At 43.0% G+C, this 19,171-nt stretch overlaps 3 protein-coding genes across 8 annotated transcripts; 1 reads left to right on the top strand and 2 right to left on the bottom strand.

Moving 5' to 3' along the window:
- The first annotated feature begins 2,029 nt into the window (after nucleotides 1-2,029).
- LOC127308338 (uncharacterized) lies at nucleotides 2,030-5,015 on the top strand. Of its 2 annotated transcripts, XM_051339139.2 has the most exons (4): nucleotides 2,030-2,437; nucleotides 2,519-2,593; nucleotides 3,348-4,305; nucleotides 4,626-5,015. In XM_051339139.2, exons 3-4 carry the CDS (start codon nucleotides 3,398-3,400, stop codon nucleotides 4,660-4,662), a joined length of 945 nt encoding a protein of 314 aa, XP_051195099.1. In that variant the 5' UTR covers nucleotides 2,030-2,437; nucleotides 2,519-2,593; nucleotides 3,348-3,397; the 3' UTR covers nucleotides 4,663-5,015. The 2 variants fall into 2 exon arrangements, with proteins under 2 accessions (XP_051195099.1, XP_051195098.1); XM_051339138.2 differs by lacking the exon at nucleotides 2,519-2,593 and having other exon boundaries at nucleotides 2,031-2,437.
- A 656-nt stretch (nucleotides 5,016-5,671) lies between these two features.
- LOC127308337 (putative adagio-like protein 2) lies at nucleotides 5,672-11,486 on the bottom strand. 2 transcript variants are annotated; one of them, XR_007856438.1, is made up of 3 exons: nucleotides 11,043-11,486; nucleotides 6,317-7,988; nucleotides 5,672-6,119 (listed from the first exon to the last, which is right to left on the bottom strand). XR_007856438.1 is itself a non-coding variant. In XM_051339137.1 (2 exons), exons 1-2 carry the CDS (start codon nucleotides 11,279-11,281, stop codon nucleotides 6,386-6,388), a joined length of 1,842 nt encoding a protein of 613 aa, XP_051195097.1. In that variant the 5' UTR covers nucleotides 11,282-11,486; the 3' UTR covers nucleotides 5,672-6,385. The 2 variants fall into 2 exon arrangements, 1 of the variants encoding a protein (XP_051195097.1); XM_051339137.1 differs by having other exon boundaries at nucleotides 5,672-7,988.
- A 2,886-nt stretch (nucleotides 11,487-14,372) lies between these two features.
- On the bottom strand, nucleotides 14,373-18,916 carry LOC127308340 (uncharacterized). Of its 4 annotated transcripts, none has more exons than XM_051339141.2 (7): nucleotides 18,742-18,916; nucleotides 18,237-18,356; nucleotides 16,123-17,501; nucleotides 15,907-15,957; nucleotides 15,738-15,839; nucleotides 15,413-15,565; nucleotides 14,373-14,642 (listed from the first exon to the last, which is right to left on the bottom strand). In XM_051339141.2, the coding sequence occupies exons 3-7, from the start codon at nucleotides 17,407-17,409 to the stop codon at nucleotides 14,505-14,507; spliced, it is 1,731 nt and encodes a 576-aa protein (XP_051195101.1). In that variant the 5' UTR covers nucleotides 17,410-17,501; nucleotides 18,237-18,356; nucleotides 18,742-18,916; the 3' UTR covers nucleotides 14,373-14,504. The 4 variants fall into 4 exon arrangements, with proteins under 4 accessions (XP_051195101.1, XP_051195102.1, XP_051195100.1 ...); XM_051339142.2 differs by having other exon boundaries at nucleotides 18,237-18,350; XM_051339140.2 differs by lacking the exon at nucleotides 18,237-18,356.
- Nucleotides 18,917-19,171: the final 255 nt, after the last annotated feature.

Below are 19,171 nucleotides of genomic sequence, written 5' to 3'. Positions count from 1 at the left end.
CAGCAAAGCATACAAGGATTCAAGCCCAGACATCGTGAGAGAACACACACACACACCGACAACAAGTGATGTATGGTCTCCTATTCCTGATCACAAAATGGAAATGTAGCGGGCAAGGGAGTCCATGTCGCTAGAGACGATGAGATGTCCAATACTTGCTGCATGAGGCAAGCTAGGCAAAAAGCGACCACTGTGGGGGTGTTGAGAGATCCCGAAATCTAGTCGACCCCAGGAGCCCGTGTCATGCCCGGGAAGAAGTCCATGTAGATTCATTGTCGCGCTCCCATGAGCGATGACGGTGGTACACCTTCGGCTTGTTCCATTATTTATAGTCATGGTCTAAGGACTTCATTGTAATTTGTGTTACTCCTTGGATTTTTGTATAGTTTTATTATGATTAATAGATTGAAGGACCTCTTTGCAAAAAATAACCTTGCAAATTTCCTAATCGTGTTCAATCCTAAGAAAAATATTAAAGTGTTATAGAAGAAGGCCATCGTGATAGTTGACACCACAACATCAATCGTACTATGTGTAGGCGTGAATATCGAGATTCGAATCATCATGGCTCATGGGTGTACGTGTACATATCTCCGATCGAGTGCCCACAACTTGGCCACCTTGTAATGAAAGAATTGTTTGTCTAGCCAATTGATTTGTATCCTCGGTCATGCCATACTAAATAATACAGTACGAGTATTGTTTTTAGACTGGATTTTTCTTATAAACTGAATCAATCTCTTTTATTCAGTTAGACACCAAATACGATCAACCTTACCTTAAATAAATACGAGTAAAATGTGCGTACTGCAGAGCTGAGGATATTATCAAATGCAAGACAAATGCGATAAAATAGCCCAGTGTACCAGTTTATTTATTTCTTTACGAGAAGATATCTCCCTAATTTTATTAGAAAAACACTAATAGTCCTAATAATAGAAACTAGAAAATAAAATAGACAAAGTAGAAAGATAGTACCAGCTCTATTTGAACTTCTAAAACATCTTTTTTTAAATTGAACGTTTATTATTTTGGAACGAAACGGAAATTCAATTTAGCTTCAGAGTGTATATGCTTGCTTCACCAAAAACATATTTTTAATTATGAAAAAGTTCTAACAAAAATTTCCATGTACATCTCGATAATTTATGTGTGTTCATATGGTTCCACGTGGAACCTATATTTTTTGTGGTCGACGTAAAAAAATAAAACAAAAAAGCCTTGTTTTAGCACCAAATTTATGTTCTTTACGCAGCCTAAATGTCAAGGTAGTCTTTCATGGAAAGACATCATGTGTACTTAGCATATGAAGAAGTACATGTTAATTTTATTTTAATTTTTAAGATTTTAAAATATAATAAATATTTTTTTTTAAATAAAGGATACACATTGCTGTTGGTGTTTACATTTAGAGAAGGATATTAAAATGAGAATGTGTGATCACGCAAGCTCGGATCAGGTGGGACAATACCTTTGGTCACCGTCCCCTAAACAAATGGGAATGAAAGCCACGAGGCCAATTGAATAGTAGCAAGTTGGTTTAGATTGCTCCTTAGTTTTACGTGTCTGATTCGATCTGATGCATCCAACCTTATTTTATGCAAATATTTCTCTATTTTTATTTATCTCGTAAGTTTTATTAGGCAAAGTCGAAATTTATAAAGTTTAACTAAAAATATGTAAAAGAGAAGTCAATATTGTTAATAGCAAACACATATGCTACGAAATTGTACGTCATGCTGATTCTAATACAATATGTTTTTCTAAATATTCGATTAAACTTTACGAAATTTGACTTTAACTAAACCGAGTTCTAGAGGTAAGTGTGAATGCATGAAGTACTTCAAATTTTCAACTGCGTCCGGAAATTCTGGAGAAAATTGTTTAGCTCTCGTGTGTAAACTAAAGAAAGTCTCAGCAGAAAATTGTTCCAAGGGTGTTTTCGTCATCTAAGTAAATAAAGAGGAGAAGGCGTTGAAAAGGGCAGCCGGATGATGCAAGGAGAGAGAGAGAACTACAGTAGCAGTAGACGTTTGCTTTGGAGTTGTGCGCATCACTCTTTCTCTCTCTACCGCGGACTTTTACTTTCTCCCTCATCCCCCACCGAGTCATTTCTCACACCAAACCAAATACAGTACTGTTGAGAAAACGCCCAATAAAGAAATTCGATTTTTGTTGGCTTTCCTCACGGAAGCAGAGAAAAGTTGGAGTTTTTATGCTTGTACGAGTCGACTAGTGGTAGTGGTGCCGTGGTGGTGCGAATCGCAGAGAATATTAAGGGCGCCCGAGAGAGAGAGAGAGAGTCAGAGGACAAAAGTGTAGAGAGAGAGAGAGAGAGAGAGCGCGCGATTCGGAAGAAGGGAGGCGGCGGCGATTCAGTGTCCGTCCATAGTTCGCTGCTCTCTCCAGCGGGACGGCCGGCGCGACCTCGGCGGCGGTACGTCTCTCTCGTCTCGCCCCCGTCACATCCTTTCTTCCCCTTCCTCTGATTCTTTCCCTTTTTCGTGTCATTCTGAAGATTTTGTCGTTGATCCGCGTCCTAAGTTATTCCAAGAAGTTCTTATTTGGGGGTAGCAGCACCAAGCTTGTCTGTGTGACTGTGTCAGAGTTATTTCTTCTTTTTTCCCCTTTTGGTGTTTCATGTTTGTATGGCGGATTTAACTGATTTTTTTGCGAATTAACTGAATTAAGCTTGGATGGCTTTAGTCTCTGGGTTTTGGTTAGTTGCCGCATAGATTTTGATTAATTTCTTGTGCCCAATCTGCTCCAGTTTTATTCCTAGCGTGTTGATTAATTTACTAGACTACTGCTTGTCTGCTTCCATGTTGTTCTAGGAATTGTTTTCCCCAATTTCTGGTACTATTTGTTCTTGTGCTGAAATGGTAGGTTGTGGTCAATCTATTCGAATATTTGGCAATTTAGGTGGAATGATTTCATAGAATTGGTTGCGCACAAGATGGCTTGGTTTTCCTTCTCCTGCACATTTGAATTATACTCATGTCTATAGTAAAGTCTCAAGCACATGGTAAGAAATGTTATTTAACAAATCAAAACAAATCATTATGATCCACAACTCTTTTCTTGACAAATGATGTGAGGGTGGGGCACCTGTAAAATTTTAGGTTGATCATTACTGGATCAATTGAGATGCTAGATGCGAGTACGATTAATTGGACCCGTATCTAGTTAACTAGGCTGATCTGGAAAGTTGCTGCTGTACCATGTTGTAGCAGCTTCTTAGGCTTATGATTGGAGTATTTGTGCAGTGATGGAGATGCAGAGTCTTGCTGCTTTTATTGCTTATGGGAGTGCAAGAGTAAGTTGACATGCTGCTTTATGACATGCAGGCTGTCATGAAAAGATAAACTTGGTAGGCGTCCGACGTTCAAGTTTCAGCATGGGTTCAGGAAATCTGGTGATGAAGAAGGCGGTGAAGCCGAGCTCTTTCGACCTGGACATACAACTTGACAGAAGCTGGATAGAGGATGTTACTTGCCCGATATGTCTTGATTTTCCACACAACGCGGTCTTGCTGAGGTGCACATCTTATGAGAAGGGCTGTAGGCCGTTCGTATGTGACACCGACAAGTCCCGTTCAAACTGCCTTGAGCGGTTTAAAGGTGCTCATGGGCAGCCAGTCAACGTGAAAGTCTCAGCTGTTAATATCGCTCCTCGCGATAGCATCCATATCATCTCATCAAATGCAAACAACCACCCAGCTTGCCCATTGTGTAGAGGCGATGTTATTGGGTGGGTTGTTATCGGTGAGGCCCGCCAGCATCTTAACCAAAAGAAAAGATGTTGTGAAGAGAGTTGCTGTTCATATGTTGGCAACTTCCATGACCTCCAGAAGCACACCCAGCAGAAGCATCCGAATTCCCGCCCTTCGGAAATTGATCCCGCTCGCCGAGTTGACTGGGAGAATTTCCAGCAATCGTCCGACATCATAGATGTCTTGAGCACGATACATGCACATGTGCCCAACAGTATAGTTCTGGGAGATTATGTGATCGAGTATGGGGATGATGAAGCTGGTGATGACTATGAAGTTCTCCACAGGGTCAGGGGAAACTGGTGGACGTCCTGTATTTTCTGCAAGTCATTTGGATCTTCGAGAGGCCGGAGAAGAGCAAGGACAAGAGAAAGGAGAGGTAGTGAAAGCAGGGGCGTCAGCAGGTCTACTCAGGAAAGGTTTGCTGTCGAGGTTCCAGCCAGATCCGTTGGCATAAGAGAAATCAGATTCGGTGGAGTAGATGATGAATATCTAGTTACAGGGGCATCCAGGAGAATGACCAGTCATTACAGGTCTGCGCATATACTTTGATTTCCCTCTTCTTTGTCGTTGGCTTGTTGCTAAGAGATTTACTCCCTTTGGTCATTCTAGAGTACTAACATTTTATTCAGAAAGCATAAATAAGGTAGTACCACTTTAACCACCAGATTTTATTGGTTCCATTTCAAGCTATCAACCACTAGATTTTGTTACTTGTATATAGCCCTTGAGCAGTGTCTTGATCCTTTGAAAATCAGCACAAACGAATCATCTTGTTAGAAACTGTAGCAAATCATATTTGCTTATATTTCGCTTCGGTGTGCACTGACATGTAATTTTCCTATCAATCCAGGGATGCCAGGTATGTCCGCCGACGCCCGCAAATGTAGGATCAAGAGGCGAGAAAGAAAGATCAGCCCTGACATACAATCCTGCAACAATCAGAACCGTTCCAGCTCTGCTCACTTCATTCTTTCTACCTTCTCTTTGCTATCTCAGCCCTAATTCGTTGTGCATATTACAAGATAGTAGACCTTCCCCTCATTGTTCAAGCTTTTCAGGTCTCCCCATCTTAGATTCTTCTTGTAAATATCTTAGCTTTTACGAAGTACCTTATAGTCTGTCTCGGTTTCTGTCTGAGAAACCACTATGTAAAAACACCGCCGCGGAATCTTCCGTGTGCGATGATTGTCAGGAAACCTTTCCAGTTGTTTTTTGTATCTCCAAAAGAAGGTTGTGTTAAGTGCTGGGTTGTGTGATGTGCTTTGCTTCTGCTGCTGGGGCTGTTGTAGAATGGCTTCCTGTGCTAGGATGCGTTTGATTGATTGGTACTGGTGTCTAAACTAAACTGTGATTTCGTGCAGAAGCACAACTGATGTTGTCTGTCTGAATCTTATATGTTTCTGGTTGCTTCAATCAATCGCTTTGCTGCTTGATTCCTGGTTGACCTGGCTTCCGTTAGAGCTGTACCGATGGCTTGAAGATGACTTGGATGGGATCTTCGTTTGTTTGGTGCTTTATTTAGACATGGAACGCTGATATTCCATTCACTTGCTTGCACGGCTAAAACATCCATCGGCTATGGCCACGGAACCTTAGTTTAGGTGATTGGTTGGGAGAATTGTGTGTTCAGTGAACTCTTTGCGCTATGCGATTCGACACTAATTGCACAAAGCAACAGGGTACCCAACTCTTTGCGCAACTAGCATCCAACTATAATTGCACAAAGCACCAGGGTACGCAACTCTTTGCGCAACTAGCATCCAACTATAATTGCACAAGGCACCAGGGTACGCAATGGCATCCAACTAGGAGCTGGACGCGAGAGTTTATTAGAACTGGTGGGAGTTCTCATTCTCCGCAAAAACCAGATCTCAAAATGGAGTCCAACATGGCATATAAATATATATCAGCTTATGACTACTATTGCTGTAACAAGATCTCTGTAAATTGTGAAATTACATTCTAAAAAGATGTAGCAAGGAAGCGAATTTCCCTATTTTTCATACAACCAAACCTGATACTTTTACCTACAATCAGTGTTACAAAAGGTATAACTGAAAAGGTCTCTGTCAGCTGAAGTAGTAACAATGTACGGCCACAGGATAAACTCCTGCTTCGGTAAAATTCACGATGCCGCCCACCCGCAGAAAATAGAAATAGTACATAAAGCAAAACTTAACATAACCGACCAGGCGATCGAAATTTCAGAGCCATTACAACATCATCAGGTTGTTCGTGGTGGTGCCAGAGACCCAGCCACAGAAGCGCATCGCAGTGTCACGCCAGAGATTCCAACTATACAACACCAGCCCCTTCGGTTTCCCTATCAGAGTGCTGGAAACATCTGATGAGAACAGCACATATTAAGGGTTATGAACAGTAATTACTTATCTTGTACTAGACCAAACAAACAACAATAGGAGCGAGAGCATATTCCTACTTCATAGACTACATGAGGCTACTCCCGAGTCATTGTGGGAGTAACCAGGTTTGATCTACTCGATACTAATCGTAGTCTCCTTCCAAGCATACACAACTAACCTGCGAACAGAGTAACTCAGTATTGCATGGCTTTGAGGAACTTGTAGGCTTGACTGAGACTTTCAGATCTCAAACTAATGAGCTTGCCAGAGAAAGCTCATGTATTTCAGTCAGCGTCCACTCTTCTCCAGTTTGTCCTCCAAGGACTATTGCCTTTGTTCCTTCCATAACACAGGTGCTGTGGCCCCAGGCGAACCTCGGGGGGCGCCCTGGAACATTCAGTATTCTCCAGGTAGGTTTCTCTTCGGTTGGATCCAGGAGGTAGAGCTGTGAAGCAGAGTGAAGACCTGCTACTGAACCACCAAATATCATGATTCTCCCTCCAGGAAGGCTCACGGCAACATGATCAAGGCGAGGAGGTGGGCCAACTCCAGCTGGGTTACAAGCTCCTGGCATTCCACTACCAGTGATGCACCGCCAGGATGGCGCGTCTTCACTTAAGTCCATGGTGAATACATCACCAGACCTGAGCCGTAAAGGGCCACTTTTAGCAAGACCACCAAACATCAGGATTTTTCTGCCATCGTAAACAGAGAGTGAGTGCCCCAATCTAGAAGGTGGAGTCCAAGGTGCAGGTATCTCCCTCCAAACAGGTCTTTCCATTGTTACATCTAAGAGATGAGTATCACTGAGAAGCACACCAGAGTCGGCACAGCCACCAGAAACCACCAGCTTTGATCCATCCAGTGTGCAAGAACTATGCCATGACCGTGGAACTGGTGGTGCACGGCCAAAAATCTCACGCCATGTTGGTTGTTTTGCATCCAAATCCAAAATGAATACATCATTGAGCAGGCCCTGGCCTCCGCATCCACCAAACAGAACCAACAGTGATCCACTTAGACATGACAGGGTATGGCCCCAGCGGCCAGGAGGAGCTGAGCCCACAGTGATGTGCCTCCATTCTGGCTTGCTGGCACTCAAATCCAGCACAAATGTATCATTCATCGGCTGGGCGTTAACACCTTCCCCACCGAAAAGGACAACACGGTTCCCTACAGCACAAGCACTGAAATTACAGCGAGATGGCTCCACTGTACCCCCAATTGTCAATTTCCTCCAGGCGACAGCTTCCAATGTGGTCAGCTCTCTTGCTAGCCGTCCCCATGCCAAACTTTTTGTGCCAGCCACATTCTCAAGAGCCCGAGTAGCCTCGCTTCCCCATGCTTTTTGGCAAACCATTTTCCAAAGGTGATCATTCCTTGTCATGTGATACAAACGTTTACATACAGAGTTTACGGATGCTATATCCCTAGGTGACAATTTTGATAGGATCTTCTGGCACAGTACCTCATCACTCAGTTGGAAGAGATTAGAATGCTCAGAGCAAAAGTTACCCTTCCGTGTTGGACTTGATCGGATAGTATTATCTGGTGCAATCCATATTGATTTCACAACTTCCTTTGCCACAGAGCCAGGCAACGGCCCCAAATCAACGTTACAGTCGTTGAAGAACTGAATGCCCATATAGTGGGTTATTGTTTCATCATCTCCATATATGGGTTTTAGTTGCAGAGTCGTCATGAATGGGGAACCATCTTTCTTGAAATTCAGCAGATCACCCTGGAACTCAGTTCCTTCCTCTAAGCATCTCTGAATCTGAGTAACTACTACAGCATCAACAAGAGGATGTCTTCTTTGAGCAAATGGTCCTCTGCATTGCAAGAACCGGCTGCAAAAGATGTACCAAAATAATTGTCAATAAGATGGTAAGTTAAGGAATGCACAAGTAAAATGACGAACATAACCTTTTCAACTAAGTTGCCTGATAGCCATAAATCAAAATGGAGTCTTTGAAAATTTGTACCAGATAAGAAAGTAAGAGATGTATCTTTGTCTCGCTAGCAAGTTGATTAGCATGACTGTATGTATTTCTTTTTGTTACTGTCCAAGCTCAATAATCATATGTAAATTGTAAAGTGATAACATCAGCAAAGCAAGTTACGGTCAGGACTCAGGAGTTCGTCACACCTCACTATTCAAGCACCCTAACATTGGTGTGCCTTAACAACTTTATCCCTGGTAATACTAAAGAACACCATTAATTAAGCCACTTCTACCAAAAGCTCCAACTATTAGCTTGCATACAACAACATGGTGTGACATACTAGTGCCAGCACATCCACCATATGTGTCTCCAGGCAACTTCTAAACGCATATGTTATTCGAACAGTTTAGAGCAATGAGGGCTCAAATAGGTTGTGTTTCCCTTCCTCTAAAACATTTCATTTTCATCCAACCCCCCTGTTCGCACACACGCACACATTACTTCAAATAAAAACCCATAAATCAGGAAGAGAGCCCTTTGACAAGTATTAGTTGCCGTTTCAGTTTTTCCATTGACATTTCAATATTTCAATTTATGCTATCAAGATTTTTTTTAAACAACATTATGATGTTTTGTCAAGTAAACATCATTTCCTGAACATAACCACAACTCTCAAATATCATTAATCACAAACTGGTCCTTTTCCTTTCTGCAGCTTTGTAGACTAATAATTAGACCTGATGCTAAATCAGTGATCCCTCTTACTGCTTCCCCAGATAGCATAATATTTCAAGCCAAATACAGTTGACTAGCTGAATAAGTTTTCATATTAAATCAAACTTCTAGCAAAATAAGTGGTACTGTACAAAAAATGTTTTTTAAAGAAAGCTCCAAGGAAAATTCATCTGGAAAGGGAATGGATGCACCAACCAGGAAAGTAGTGCTACAGGAAGTGCCAAAAGAATAAGATGTAGTGTAAAGAAAACAGAGTTAACTTACAATTGGTTGTAGGTAAGTGGCTAACAGGCTGCTAACGGGTAGAAGTAGAAGAGTACAGATTCCAACATTTTGGAATGGAAGACTTGACTAGACCAGAGCTATAGGCTGTCTGAAACATTTTGGCCAGACGACAAAAACCACAGACATTCTGCTTATTTCGCACTGTTTTGACTCAAAGAGGACTGGCACCCTATGAAAAAGCAGGCAGGTGTTCCATCCTAAATCAATCTTAATAACTAGTTAAAAACAGGGCAGCACCTCAAGAAAAAGATAAGATATCATAGTAGAAGTGCAGCCATAAAATAACTAACTGATTTAATTTTTTATGGAGGCAAGACCCATGAACAAAAAGAGACAGCTAACCAAAGACTGTCGGTGATTCTAGTCAGAGCCCTTAACTGGACTAACTCCTCCCTACAATATTACTGTTCTCGCAGGGGAGGTAGAAGTATGTATCTCCTCCATCTAAATCAATCAAATATATAAACAACTGAAAAACTAAGTTGTTGCCAAAAAAAAATAGCTTGAACAAACGGTAAGCTCATGTTTCGCATGAACCATTTCCCTAATTTAACACCGATGCTGGTATCAGCACCAAACAGAAAATAGATACTAGTATAAGCTAACTTACTCTGCAAACTAATCGAAGTACTAGTTCCTTCCCTTCATTCCATTAAATCATTCGCAATATAAAGTTATAAACAGTTGTAAGTAGGATGTACTCGGATCCCCACAAAGAACAAACGGACACCACGCTGGGCACGTTGCGTGGCCTAGCTGAAAACAAACAGTCAGCTCATGCTTCTCATCAACCGTTTCCTGATTTAGCAGCGATGCTGATATCAGCACCAAACAGAAAACAGATACTAGTACACGCTAGCTAATTCTGCAAACTAAGTGAACTACTAGCTGTTGTCCTTGGCTGCTGAGATGATAGGCTACATAAGTAAATAAGATAGTGATTCTAGCTGCTGTTTGCATTTTGTGTCAATGGACCCTTTTTTGGACTAACATACTCTGACTCCTAACTATGATATGGCTCCATTTACTGTTCACGCTGTGGAGCTAGAGGTATGTATCCCCTCCATCTAAAGCAATCAAATATAAAGCACTAAAGCCCTAAGTGGTTAAAAAAATGTAGCTTGAACAAACAGTAAGCCCATGTTTCTCATGGCCCATTTTCCTTAATTTAACACGGGTTGCTGCTATAAACAGAAAAATTTAATAACAGTACACGCTAGCTAATTTTGCAAACTAATTGTCTAATTGAATTGCTAGTTCCTGCACTTTGTTCCACTAAAAACCATTTCCAATCTAATACACTAGTACTGGTAGCATGTACCCAGATCCCTACAAAGCATAAACGAACATCACACACGGCACGAGTCCTAAGTGGTTACATAAAAACTGTAGTTCACATCCTATGTTGCTGAGATGATAGGCTACGTAAGTAAGTATAACATAGTGATTCTAGTTGGTGTTTCCTTTTCGTGGCAACGGAGCCCTTATTTGGACTAAAGTACTCTGACTCCTAACTATGATAGCTAGCGATTTGTGTATCTCCTCCATCAAAAGCAACCAAATATAAGCCACCTGAAAACCTAAGTGGTTACAAAAAAGACTGTAGCGTGAACAAACAGTAAGCCCATGTTTGTCATGGGCCATTTTCCTGATTTAACACGGGTCGCTGCTATCAGCACCAAACAGAAAAAATGTAATAACAGTAGACACTAGCTAATTTTGCAGACTAATTGAAGTACCAGTTCCTGCACTTTGCTAATTGCTCCACTAAATCATTTCCAATCTAAAAATAGTATTGTAGTACCCAGATCCCCGCAAAGCATAAACGAGCACCGGTCGCGCGCGGCACGAATCGTGAGGCGGCCACGCTCGAATTCGCCATGTACGGCCAAACAGAATATACAGAACCTAGAAATCAGAGAGCCGGGGGCAACTCACCAGTTCCTGCCGAGCACCTCCTCGGCGTGGTACCCGGTGGCGTCCTCGAAGCCGCGGTTGACGTAGATGATGGGGAAGTCGGGCTCGAGCGCGTCCGACACAACAAGCCCGCACGCGCCGCCGAGGACCCCCTCGATCGCCAGCGAGAACCCCGCGCCCCCGCCCCCGCCGCCCCAGGGCCCGACCCCCTCCTCCTCGTCCTCCTCCCCGCTGCCGTCCGAGTCGCTGTCCCACTCCATGGCGCCCCACGCACGCAGAGGAAGCCCTATCCCATGGCGGGGCTCGGCTCGCGCGCGCTAGGGTTAGCTCGCCTCCTCGTCCGCTGACGCTGGCGCTGGTAGATGATGGTGGAGAAAAGTGGGAGTTCGTTGGGGGATTGGGATTTAAATAGGTGGATTTAATCGGGAGGAGGAGGAAGACGAAGGCAAGGCAGCAAGGAACGAGTGGACGACGCCCGGACGAGCAAGTGGAGGAGGACGAGAGGCCGTGCGGGGTTTGGCTTTGGGGGCCAGCGAGCGCGATCTGGGCCGTCGGTTGGTGGGACGGACGGCTGGGATCTGTGTCCGGTCGGTCTGGCCGGTGGTGCTCGCTCGTGTCGAGTGAGCAGAGCACGACAGGGTAGTGCGACTAGATGGATCAGTGGCCGGTCCTTTCTTTTCTGGAAGACTTGTGCTTGTTTGGGCTACTGTTTTGTTTGTTTTGTTTCTTATAGCATCTCCAAAGGTATTTGTATATAAGATTGGTAAAATACAAGTAGAGTAGGAGAGAGAGTGTTAAGCAACTCAATCTATGTTGTGCTTTGGTAGCATTTGTATAATAGCAATCCTTTCTTTTCAGGAAAGACTTCTTGTGCATGTTTGTGTTACTGTCTTTGTGTTTTGTTTGTTAGCGTATTATTCTCTTATTTTCATTGGAGAAAGTTCAAAGTATTTTGTTACTGCACGTGATTTTCATGTATAAATAACGAATTTGCAGCAATGAAATCAGGAGTGGCTGTAAGTATTGGCATGATACCGCTACGATAGAGCTAGCATGAAATGAAAGATGTCAAAATACAACAATGGTGTTTTCTCAATCATCGTTTCGAAAACAGCGGAAACACTTGAGACAATGAGACGCGCCAAAAGGTAAAAGTGGGCTGCACGATAGCGCCCCCACGAGGGTGGTGATGTAAGGTCACCGTTGACAAGACCAAAACTACTGGATTGAGTTGGCATCTCCTTAAAACAGTCTTTCTCCCCGTTTTATAAATAAAATCACACCGACACTGGTGAGGCGCTGGCTCTTAGTCGCATGGTTTCCCTTGCTGGTGCAGAAGGTTTCGACAAGATCTTGGTAGTCTCAGACTACCTCTCAGTGGTCCAACTGTGGCAGTCACCACAGCTGGATCGAAGCATCGTTGGCGTGGTTATCCAGGAGGTCAGGTGTCTTCGGACTGGATTTTCTTCGTTTTCGGTTAGTCATGTTCCTCGTCATTGTAATGAATCGGCTCCCATCCTCGCTCGCTCGGCTGAGCAGTTTATTTCTTCGGTGTTTAGAAACTTTACTCTGGAATGCATCATGAAAACTCTCTGTAATGATTTGCTTCGATTATCAATAATGTTTCTCTCAAAAAAAAAATTCGCCCACACAAAGTGACGAGGGAACCCTCCTATAAAGCATCTCGAAGATAAAAAACAAAGATGAAAAATGGGAGTACACCCCACAGAAAGCACCCGAGACTAGCAACTAGGGTGACACTACACCTCATTGTAAAACCATCGGACATCGTCGCACCGCACCCACCAAGATGTCGACGGAGATGACCGTCTGTCCTCTTACTCTGGGTCGAGGAGCGCCAATCCTACCGACAAACAACAAGGACAAGTTGAAGTGTAAATAATCACGTGTAAAAGATAGAAGAACGCCCCACACCAACATCTAAGGGCTTCGAGAATTTGTCCGTCGATGACAATGAGACACGCCAAAAGGTTACCTGAGCTCCACGACGATGCCCCCAAGAGCGTTAAGACCGAAATCGCTGAATTGAGTTGGCATATTTCCAAAACAAAAGAAACTTTCTAGTACAAAATTTTCAGATCTTCTCCTATAAATGATCTTACCTGCAAGATAGATCGCAGTGACACGTGTTTTTATGCTTGTACTCCAACCACAAGTTTATATCGTATTTTAAAAAGACCTTTTGTTGGTTTGGAGGGAAAGTTACATCCTGTGGATTGGACAGTAGTACCTAACTTAACCTACGCTGATGTGCTACACTGAATTACAGACATGCATTCACTACATGCGTCCAGATCATCTGCTTTCTAGAATTTTCTTTCAGTTAGTTAACTGGTGATTTATTTATTTTTGCCACGAGTGAAGTGGTGGATCTGAATGCAATGTTTGTAGGTTGACACTCCAACAACATTTGATTGATCCAAACTCAAAAGGGGATAAAAGGGTGCTACCTGCTAAAAATGCCAAACAAAAACAGCGAAGAGAAAAGTGCAAATTTGTAAATGGGCGTCTCACCAACTCAACATCTGAGGCATTCCATTCACACATAGGCAGCACCAGTATTTAAGATATATGAACATTTGTCTACTGAAAAAATAACAAGATTGTTCAGAAGAACATTAATAACTGTATAGAAAACATATATTGTACATATGCATCTTTTTGGTGGCACTCGCTTATATATATTAATTTCACAATATTTTTCTGATAAAAGTACTAATTACTACCTGTTATAGCTAATGATATATTTCCTCTGTTTTAAAATAAGGGTCGCAGTTTATTTACTTCCATATTCATAAAGTACACAAATTGCACTTTTGCGATAGAGTGCGCAATCGGTTTTCAGTTGCAAAAGATGCGTGTACATGCGCCTTGCATGGTTGGGCTATCCAAGGCCACGGATATGACATGTTGAACGATGCTAACTCCACTTTTTGGAGTTCGTCTTCGATGCTAACCTCTCGAGTAAGCAATGACAGTCAGCAACCAAAATGCCGAAACAAGAATATCACTGCGTAAGCGGTCCATGCCTGGTCGACCTGACGCTCACCTTTTTTTGCGGAAAGTTCAAACTGGCACTTGATCGGCGAAATATGCCAGATAAGAGATGCGCTGTACGCTAGTCCAAGAGAAGAAGTTGCGTACTACAGAAAATCAGTTAGCCACCGGATTTTTTTTAAAAGTTCTAACATTTCTCTCATTGTAAATAATTTTGTGGCATTATATGTACTACGTATTTAATGTGGATGATGTCATATTGTTTCGAAATTTTCTGCGAGATCTCCACATATATATGGTGCTTCAAGAACATTCCAGGAGCAGTGGATCTGGTATTCACAAACTGGGGAGTTTTCAGGGCACAATCGTATTTACAAACTGGAGGTGAGCTGAGCCAGGTTCACAAGCCAAGACTAGTCCAGATACGTCATAGTAATTTACAAGTCTGAACCTCCTAGGTTAGGTTCAGTTGAGAGAGCGCAACGCTGAAGCCTTGCATATTGGGCACCAGTTCTTCTGCAGGAGCCACTGGCGAATGCAGCACACATGGTACTGGTGCTCACACCGCAGCCTGCCAACCTCCTCGCCCTTCACGAACTCCTCCTGGAATAGCAACAGAAAACCATATTCATTTGAATAAGGATCAACGGGCCCTCCACCTTCTACATATAAAGCAGTTAGGTAACCCCTGTTAGGCGCTATTTTGCGCCCTTTTCTCCCAGGAGCACCAAGTGGATAATTGGCGCTGTTAGAAGAAGCTTCAGATGATAGCATTTCGAGTATACTAGGTAGTGTTTTTGACAAAAGGTAGATTGTAGTAGCACTTCTCTTTCAATATATAGGTGCGGAGGAATCATTAGTATGGATCAAGTAGGGACGTTGCGAACTTAAGTGCGAACGGTGTTAAAAAACATTGACAAGTACCAAGCAACTAATGAAGTAACTGGTCATTTTCATGATGGGACACTTGGATATGTACTCAACACAAAAAAAAAATAGGATAGTGGGATCATGGCAATTTAAAAAAAAAAGGATGATCATGGCAATTCTAGAAGTGTTCTCTTCTTTTTTACTGTGAAGAAGTGTTCTCTTGGTCAATGTCAAGAAGATTAATCGGAAAATTGAACACAGAAAGTCAACATATCCACTTGGTAGCCAAGAAATCAAGGATGATGTAGAGCAAAAAAATATTCAATACCAAATGGTTTTTATTTTATTCTATACTCTGTAACAGCCCTGCTTGGAATGGTTGTAAAATTAGCGTGTCCACTGGCAGTTAGTTCCTTTTGTACTAAACGCCGCTGGCCACACTAATTTTACATCCAATCCAAGCAGCCCATAGGAATAATAGAATCCAATTGGTAGATATTTACCTGGCATATGCTGCACTTGTTGTCATCTATGATCGATGTTTTTACTTCTGTGGCGGCTGGTCTATATAAACGCCTTCTGATGCATTTGGCAAACTGTTCTTCAGAAAGTGCAGTACTTACTGAGCCTATTCTTTCTTCCAATTCTAATAATTCCTGTTCAGAAAAAAGGAAAAAGAAATTACTCTTGAACGAGTATACTGTATACCAGAAGCTGTTCCATCAAGTATCAAATTTATGAAAATCACAGATGGAGAAAGATTTTCGCAAAGAAAACCACTTCTGTATGAACCCCTTCAGTATGAATTATATATGACAAAAAGAATACCTCATAGGACATGTTGTCAATATCCATCCGCATCTCTCTATGCTGATCTTGGGAGGCGAAAGCACCAAGTAACAGATTTGTCTCCAATACCCGCAATTGCTGCTAAACATGTTTCATTTTCAGTGAAAAAGCAGTCCCAAGAAATTTACGAAAATGATGGCAAACTAACCTCATAAGTCAGCTCAGCTTCTTGTTCAATCCTGTCCAGGGCTAGTAATACCTACATAAAAGTATAGACCAAAGAAACACTTAGAACACCCTCCATAGCCATAGGGCATGTCATTGGCAAAATAATTATCCTCATGATGGATTTAATCCTACATATAACCTATCTAAAAGAACAGAGCAACTGGAACCAATGTAAAAAACTGGTTTGGAAAAAAACCTCTGCAATGCCTTCCATGTTTATGCGTCTGTGACCACGTCTCTCTCGCAAAAGACCACGAGATGTTTGTGGGTGAGTTTCCTCAAAATGAGAGCTCGATGTTCCCCTTGTAGTACGAGTACTTGAACCCCGACGACCAGCTGAATAAATTGCATGAGGTAGTTCCACAGCTAATGGTCTTATTGAGCTTTCTGAAGAAACCTCTTCCACTGAAAAATGTACCCCCATGGACTGTTGATTCCCCACGGTAGACTCATGAAGAGAAAGCATGCCATCCTGTCTTTCCTCAGATATCCTGAACCTACTGTCCCGAGAAGTTCGTCTTGTCCTTACTGATACTGCTGAATCCTGAATATTTCTGCTGAGGCTACCTAATGTTTGTTGAGGAGCTGATTGATCAGTACTTCTGATTCTAGGACCGCTAATGCTAGGAAATAATGTATGTGAACGACCTAAACTGGAGGGTCCACTTATGACCCTTGATCTTGAAGAGCTTTCCCCATCAGAAACTCTTTTTCTAACAGCATCAAACCTCCTGCTATAAACTGAATCAGATGAACATCCTGATGGCAAAACATCAGAGACTGAACTGCAACCAAGGTTTTTAAGACCACGTGGTCGATGTCTCTGTTCATCACAACTAAGACCATTCGGTGGCTGCACGCCAATGGTAGGAATTCTAGGTATAGTAGGCTGATTAGTAAATGACGAAGAGCAAGGATATCCAGGTCTGTGTAAATTCAATTCCTTATCCTTCTGCCTATGTGTTCTAGAACTGAGTGAAGCGCTCCTTACCAAGGACTCAGCTGTATGAGCAGGTACATCTGAAGAACCAGCAGAATGTGAAACCTCAGGGTCAGGTGCTCCCAATTGGTCATCTTTGGTTCCGGTCCTCGGAGCACCTAAACTTTGCTTCTCTGCAACTATTTTCTTACTACCCTCCACATGATTGGCCTCGGCCTTTCTTCTACTTGTTTGAGCAATGTCAATTCCTTCCAGCAAAGACTGCCTTCGCTTCTCCTCACCAAACTTCCGAAGGGGAACTTTGGAAAATCTTCTGGAAATGGCCGTTGAGCTTGCAGAGTTGTATGAACCATGCAAATATCTTGGCCTCTCCTGATTATCAGCCAGACTTGTTTTCACGGGATTGACTCTTGCTGGGCTCCCCTGTCCATCGGTGTTCTGACAGGTCGTCTCTTGAGAAGTTCGTTCTCTCGAAGAGATGCTGGAACCTCTTCTTAGATAACCAATTGCTGTTTTCGATCTCCTGCTTAAATACTCCTCCATGTAACTAGGTGGCACCAAATACCGAGATAGGAAATTGTCCGATGCCGCGTTGCGCCAGACCACGAATTGCAAGGTTCAGTAAGCAACAGAACCTGGAGAATGGATGCCAAGAGACAAATAAGCAAAAAAAGACAACAAAAGCAACAGACTGACCAGAGTATTAAAGCATACTGCAGTCGATTTGGGTGCATAACGAGGTAGTACATAATTATGCCGCACCAGCACATCCTCTCTTACACTGGGATCCCATCCCAGTCCAACATACTACACCAATAAGCAAAATGAAGACACTCGTACTACAAACTAGAGCCGTGTGTGTATATATTTAATACTGAAACAACAAGCCAACAACCAAGTATGCAAGTTAATTTTATCCTTGATTGGCGTGCTTATGTAGCTGCCTAGAATGCTCCATCCAAACACTTTCTCCAGCCACCAAAATATCACAATATTGCATGCAGTTCGCAGCAACAACGTTCGCACTGTCATGATCAACAGGCGTCCCTAATAATATTCTGAAATAAACAAGATGGTGATGTCACCAACAACCTTATAACGCACAAGTATACTTCCTACAAAGCTCCATCCAAACACTTCCTTCGGCCACCAAACAATCAGAATATTCCACACTAGGCTGCAGATGGCCCGAAGGAGGATAAGAGTATTGGCAGCAACAAGGCGCGGGGTCAACCATAGCATGACTTGCCATAGAGCTTCGCAAGTCACCAAAAAAAAAAAAAAAAATCTGCAGGGCTAGGTGCGCTTGAGGTTCAGTTCAACAGGCGTCCCTAATAATATTCTGCCAAGATGGTGATGTCATCGAGAACCTGATAATGCAGAAGTATATATCTCGAGATAAGCTTCAGAAAAGGATTGGGGTGCACATCATGACATGGCCATTGCGGCCGTGACATCACTTGCCTATCCGCATAGCGATTCCTCTGAACCTTATAGGGAGAAGGAATAAACCGTCAGCGCCAATAACTAACTTATTCTTTTCTACACAACTGCTATACTCAAAATGCTCATCAGTAAAGACAAATCAATTATCAAAACTGCAGCGCCCCTGAACTGCTTGTTATTGTGTCGAAAATTTCTGATCAGAACTAAGCCCAAGACGCAGAATATATGACTACAGTAAAACCCACGGTAACAGTAACACAAACTGTTCGCCACAAAACCAATCGAATCAGGTTCAAGGCCAGCACAAAGGCGGCCCAGACATTCCAACATCGCGGCGCCGGGCAAAGCGAGTTCATCATCCTCGAATAAAACTAACGCACAGACACAACAAAAAAGTAGTAGGAAACAGAAGCAGCGAAGTGTTCATACAGCGGCGCATTCCGACCGAGAGTCCGGTCGTCGGAGAGGGGCCTGTCTTCTTCCGCGACGGCGCCGTCCGTACCTCGAGCGCGGCGGCGGCGGCGCCGGAATGGGAGGAGACGCCGAGGAGGGGAGGGGAGAGAAGAAAGTTGGGGGGGCTGGGATTCTTTTCGTCCTTGGCAGGATCCGAGGCGATTTAAGCGGAGAGTTGAGCGACAGCGGAATTAGCGGGTCGGGTCGGGTGGGCTTGGTGGGTGCGTGTAATAAGTGGAATCCTACGGCTGCCCATTTGGGAGGGTGGTGGCGGGCGCTAGGGTACACGGTTCCTGCGGACGCGAATTTTTTTTAAATAATACGAATTTTTTATTTAATTCCAGGACTATCACGCGTTTTTAAAATTTTCGAAAAGTGTGACTCGGTCGGATGACAGCAGGCCGAT

The sequence above is a fragment of the Lolium perenne genome, chromosome 6 (genome assembly GCF_019359855.2).
Source record: "Lolium perenne isolate Kyuss_39 chromosome 6, Kyuss_2.0, whole genome shotgun sequence".
Taxonomy (NCBI): Eukaryota; Viridiplantae; Streptophyta; class Magnoliopsida; order Poales; family Poaceae; genus Lolium; species Lolium perenne.
Note: the sequence above shows the minus strand (reverse complement) of the source record. Positions and strands in the feature narration are given on the sequence as shown.

Bases quoted from the DNA above. Each gene is read 5' to 3' on its own strand.
- LOC127308340 (XM_051339141.2), bottom strand. From the start codon at position 17,409: ATGGAGGAGTATTTAAGCAGGAGATCGAAAACAGCAATTGGTTATCTA. The intron at 15,958-16,122 runs GTTTTTTTCCAA...ACTTTTATGTAG, and splicing joins ACATGGAAGGCATTGCAGAG to GTATTACTAGCCCTGGACAG. The intron at 15,840-15,906 runs GTTAGTTTGCCA...AAACATGTTTAG, and splicing joins AAGCTGAGCTGACTTATGAG to CAGCAATTGCGGGTATTGGA.
- LOC127308337 (XM_051339137.1), bottom strand. From the start codon at position 11,281: ATGGAGTGGGACAGCGACTCGGACGGCAGCGGGGAGGAGGACGAGGAG. The intron at 7,989-11,042 runs GTGAGTTGCCCC...CATCTTTTGCAG, and splicing joins GAGGTGCTCGGCAGGAACTG to CCGGTTCTTGCAATGCAGAG.
- LOC127308338 (XM_051339139.2), top strand. From the start codon at position 3,398: ATGGGTTCAGGAAATCTGGTGATGAAGAAGGCGGTGAAGCCGAGCTCT. The intron at 4,306-4,625 runs GTCTGCGCATAT...CTATCAATCCAG, and splicing joins AGAATGACCAGTCATTACAG to GGATGCCAGGTATGTCCGCC.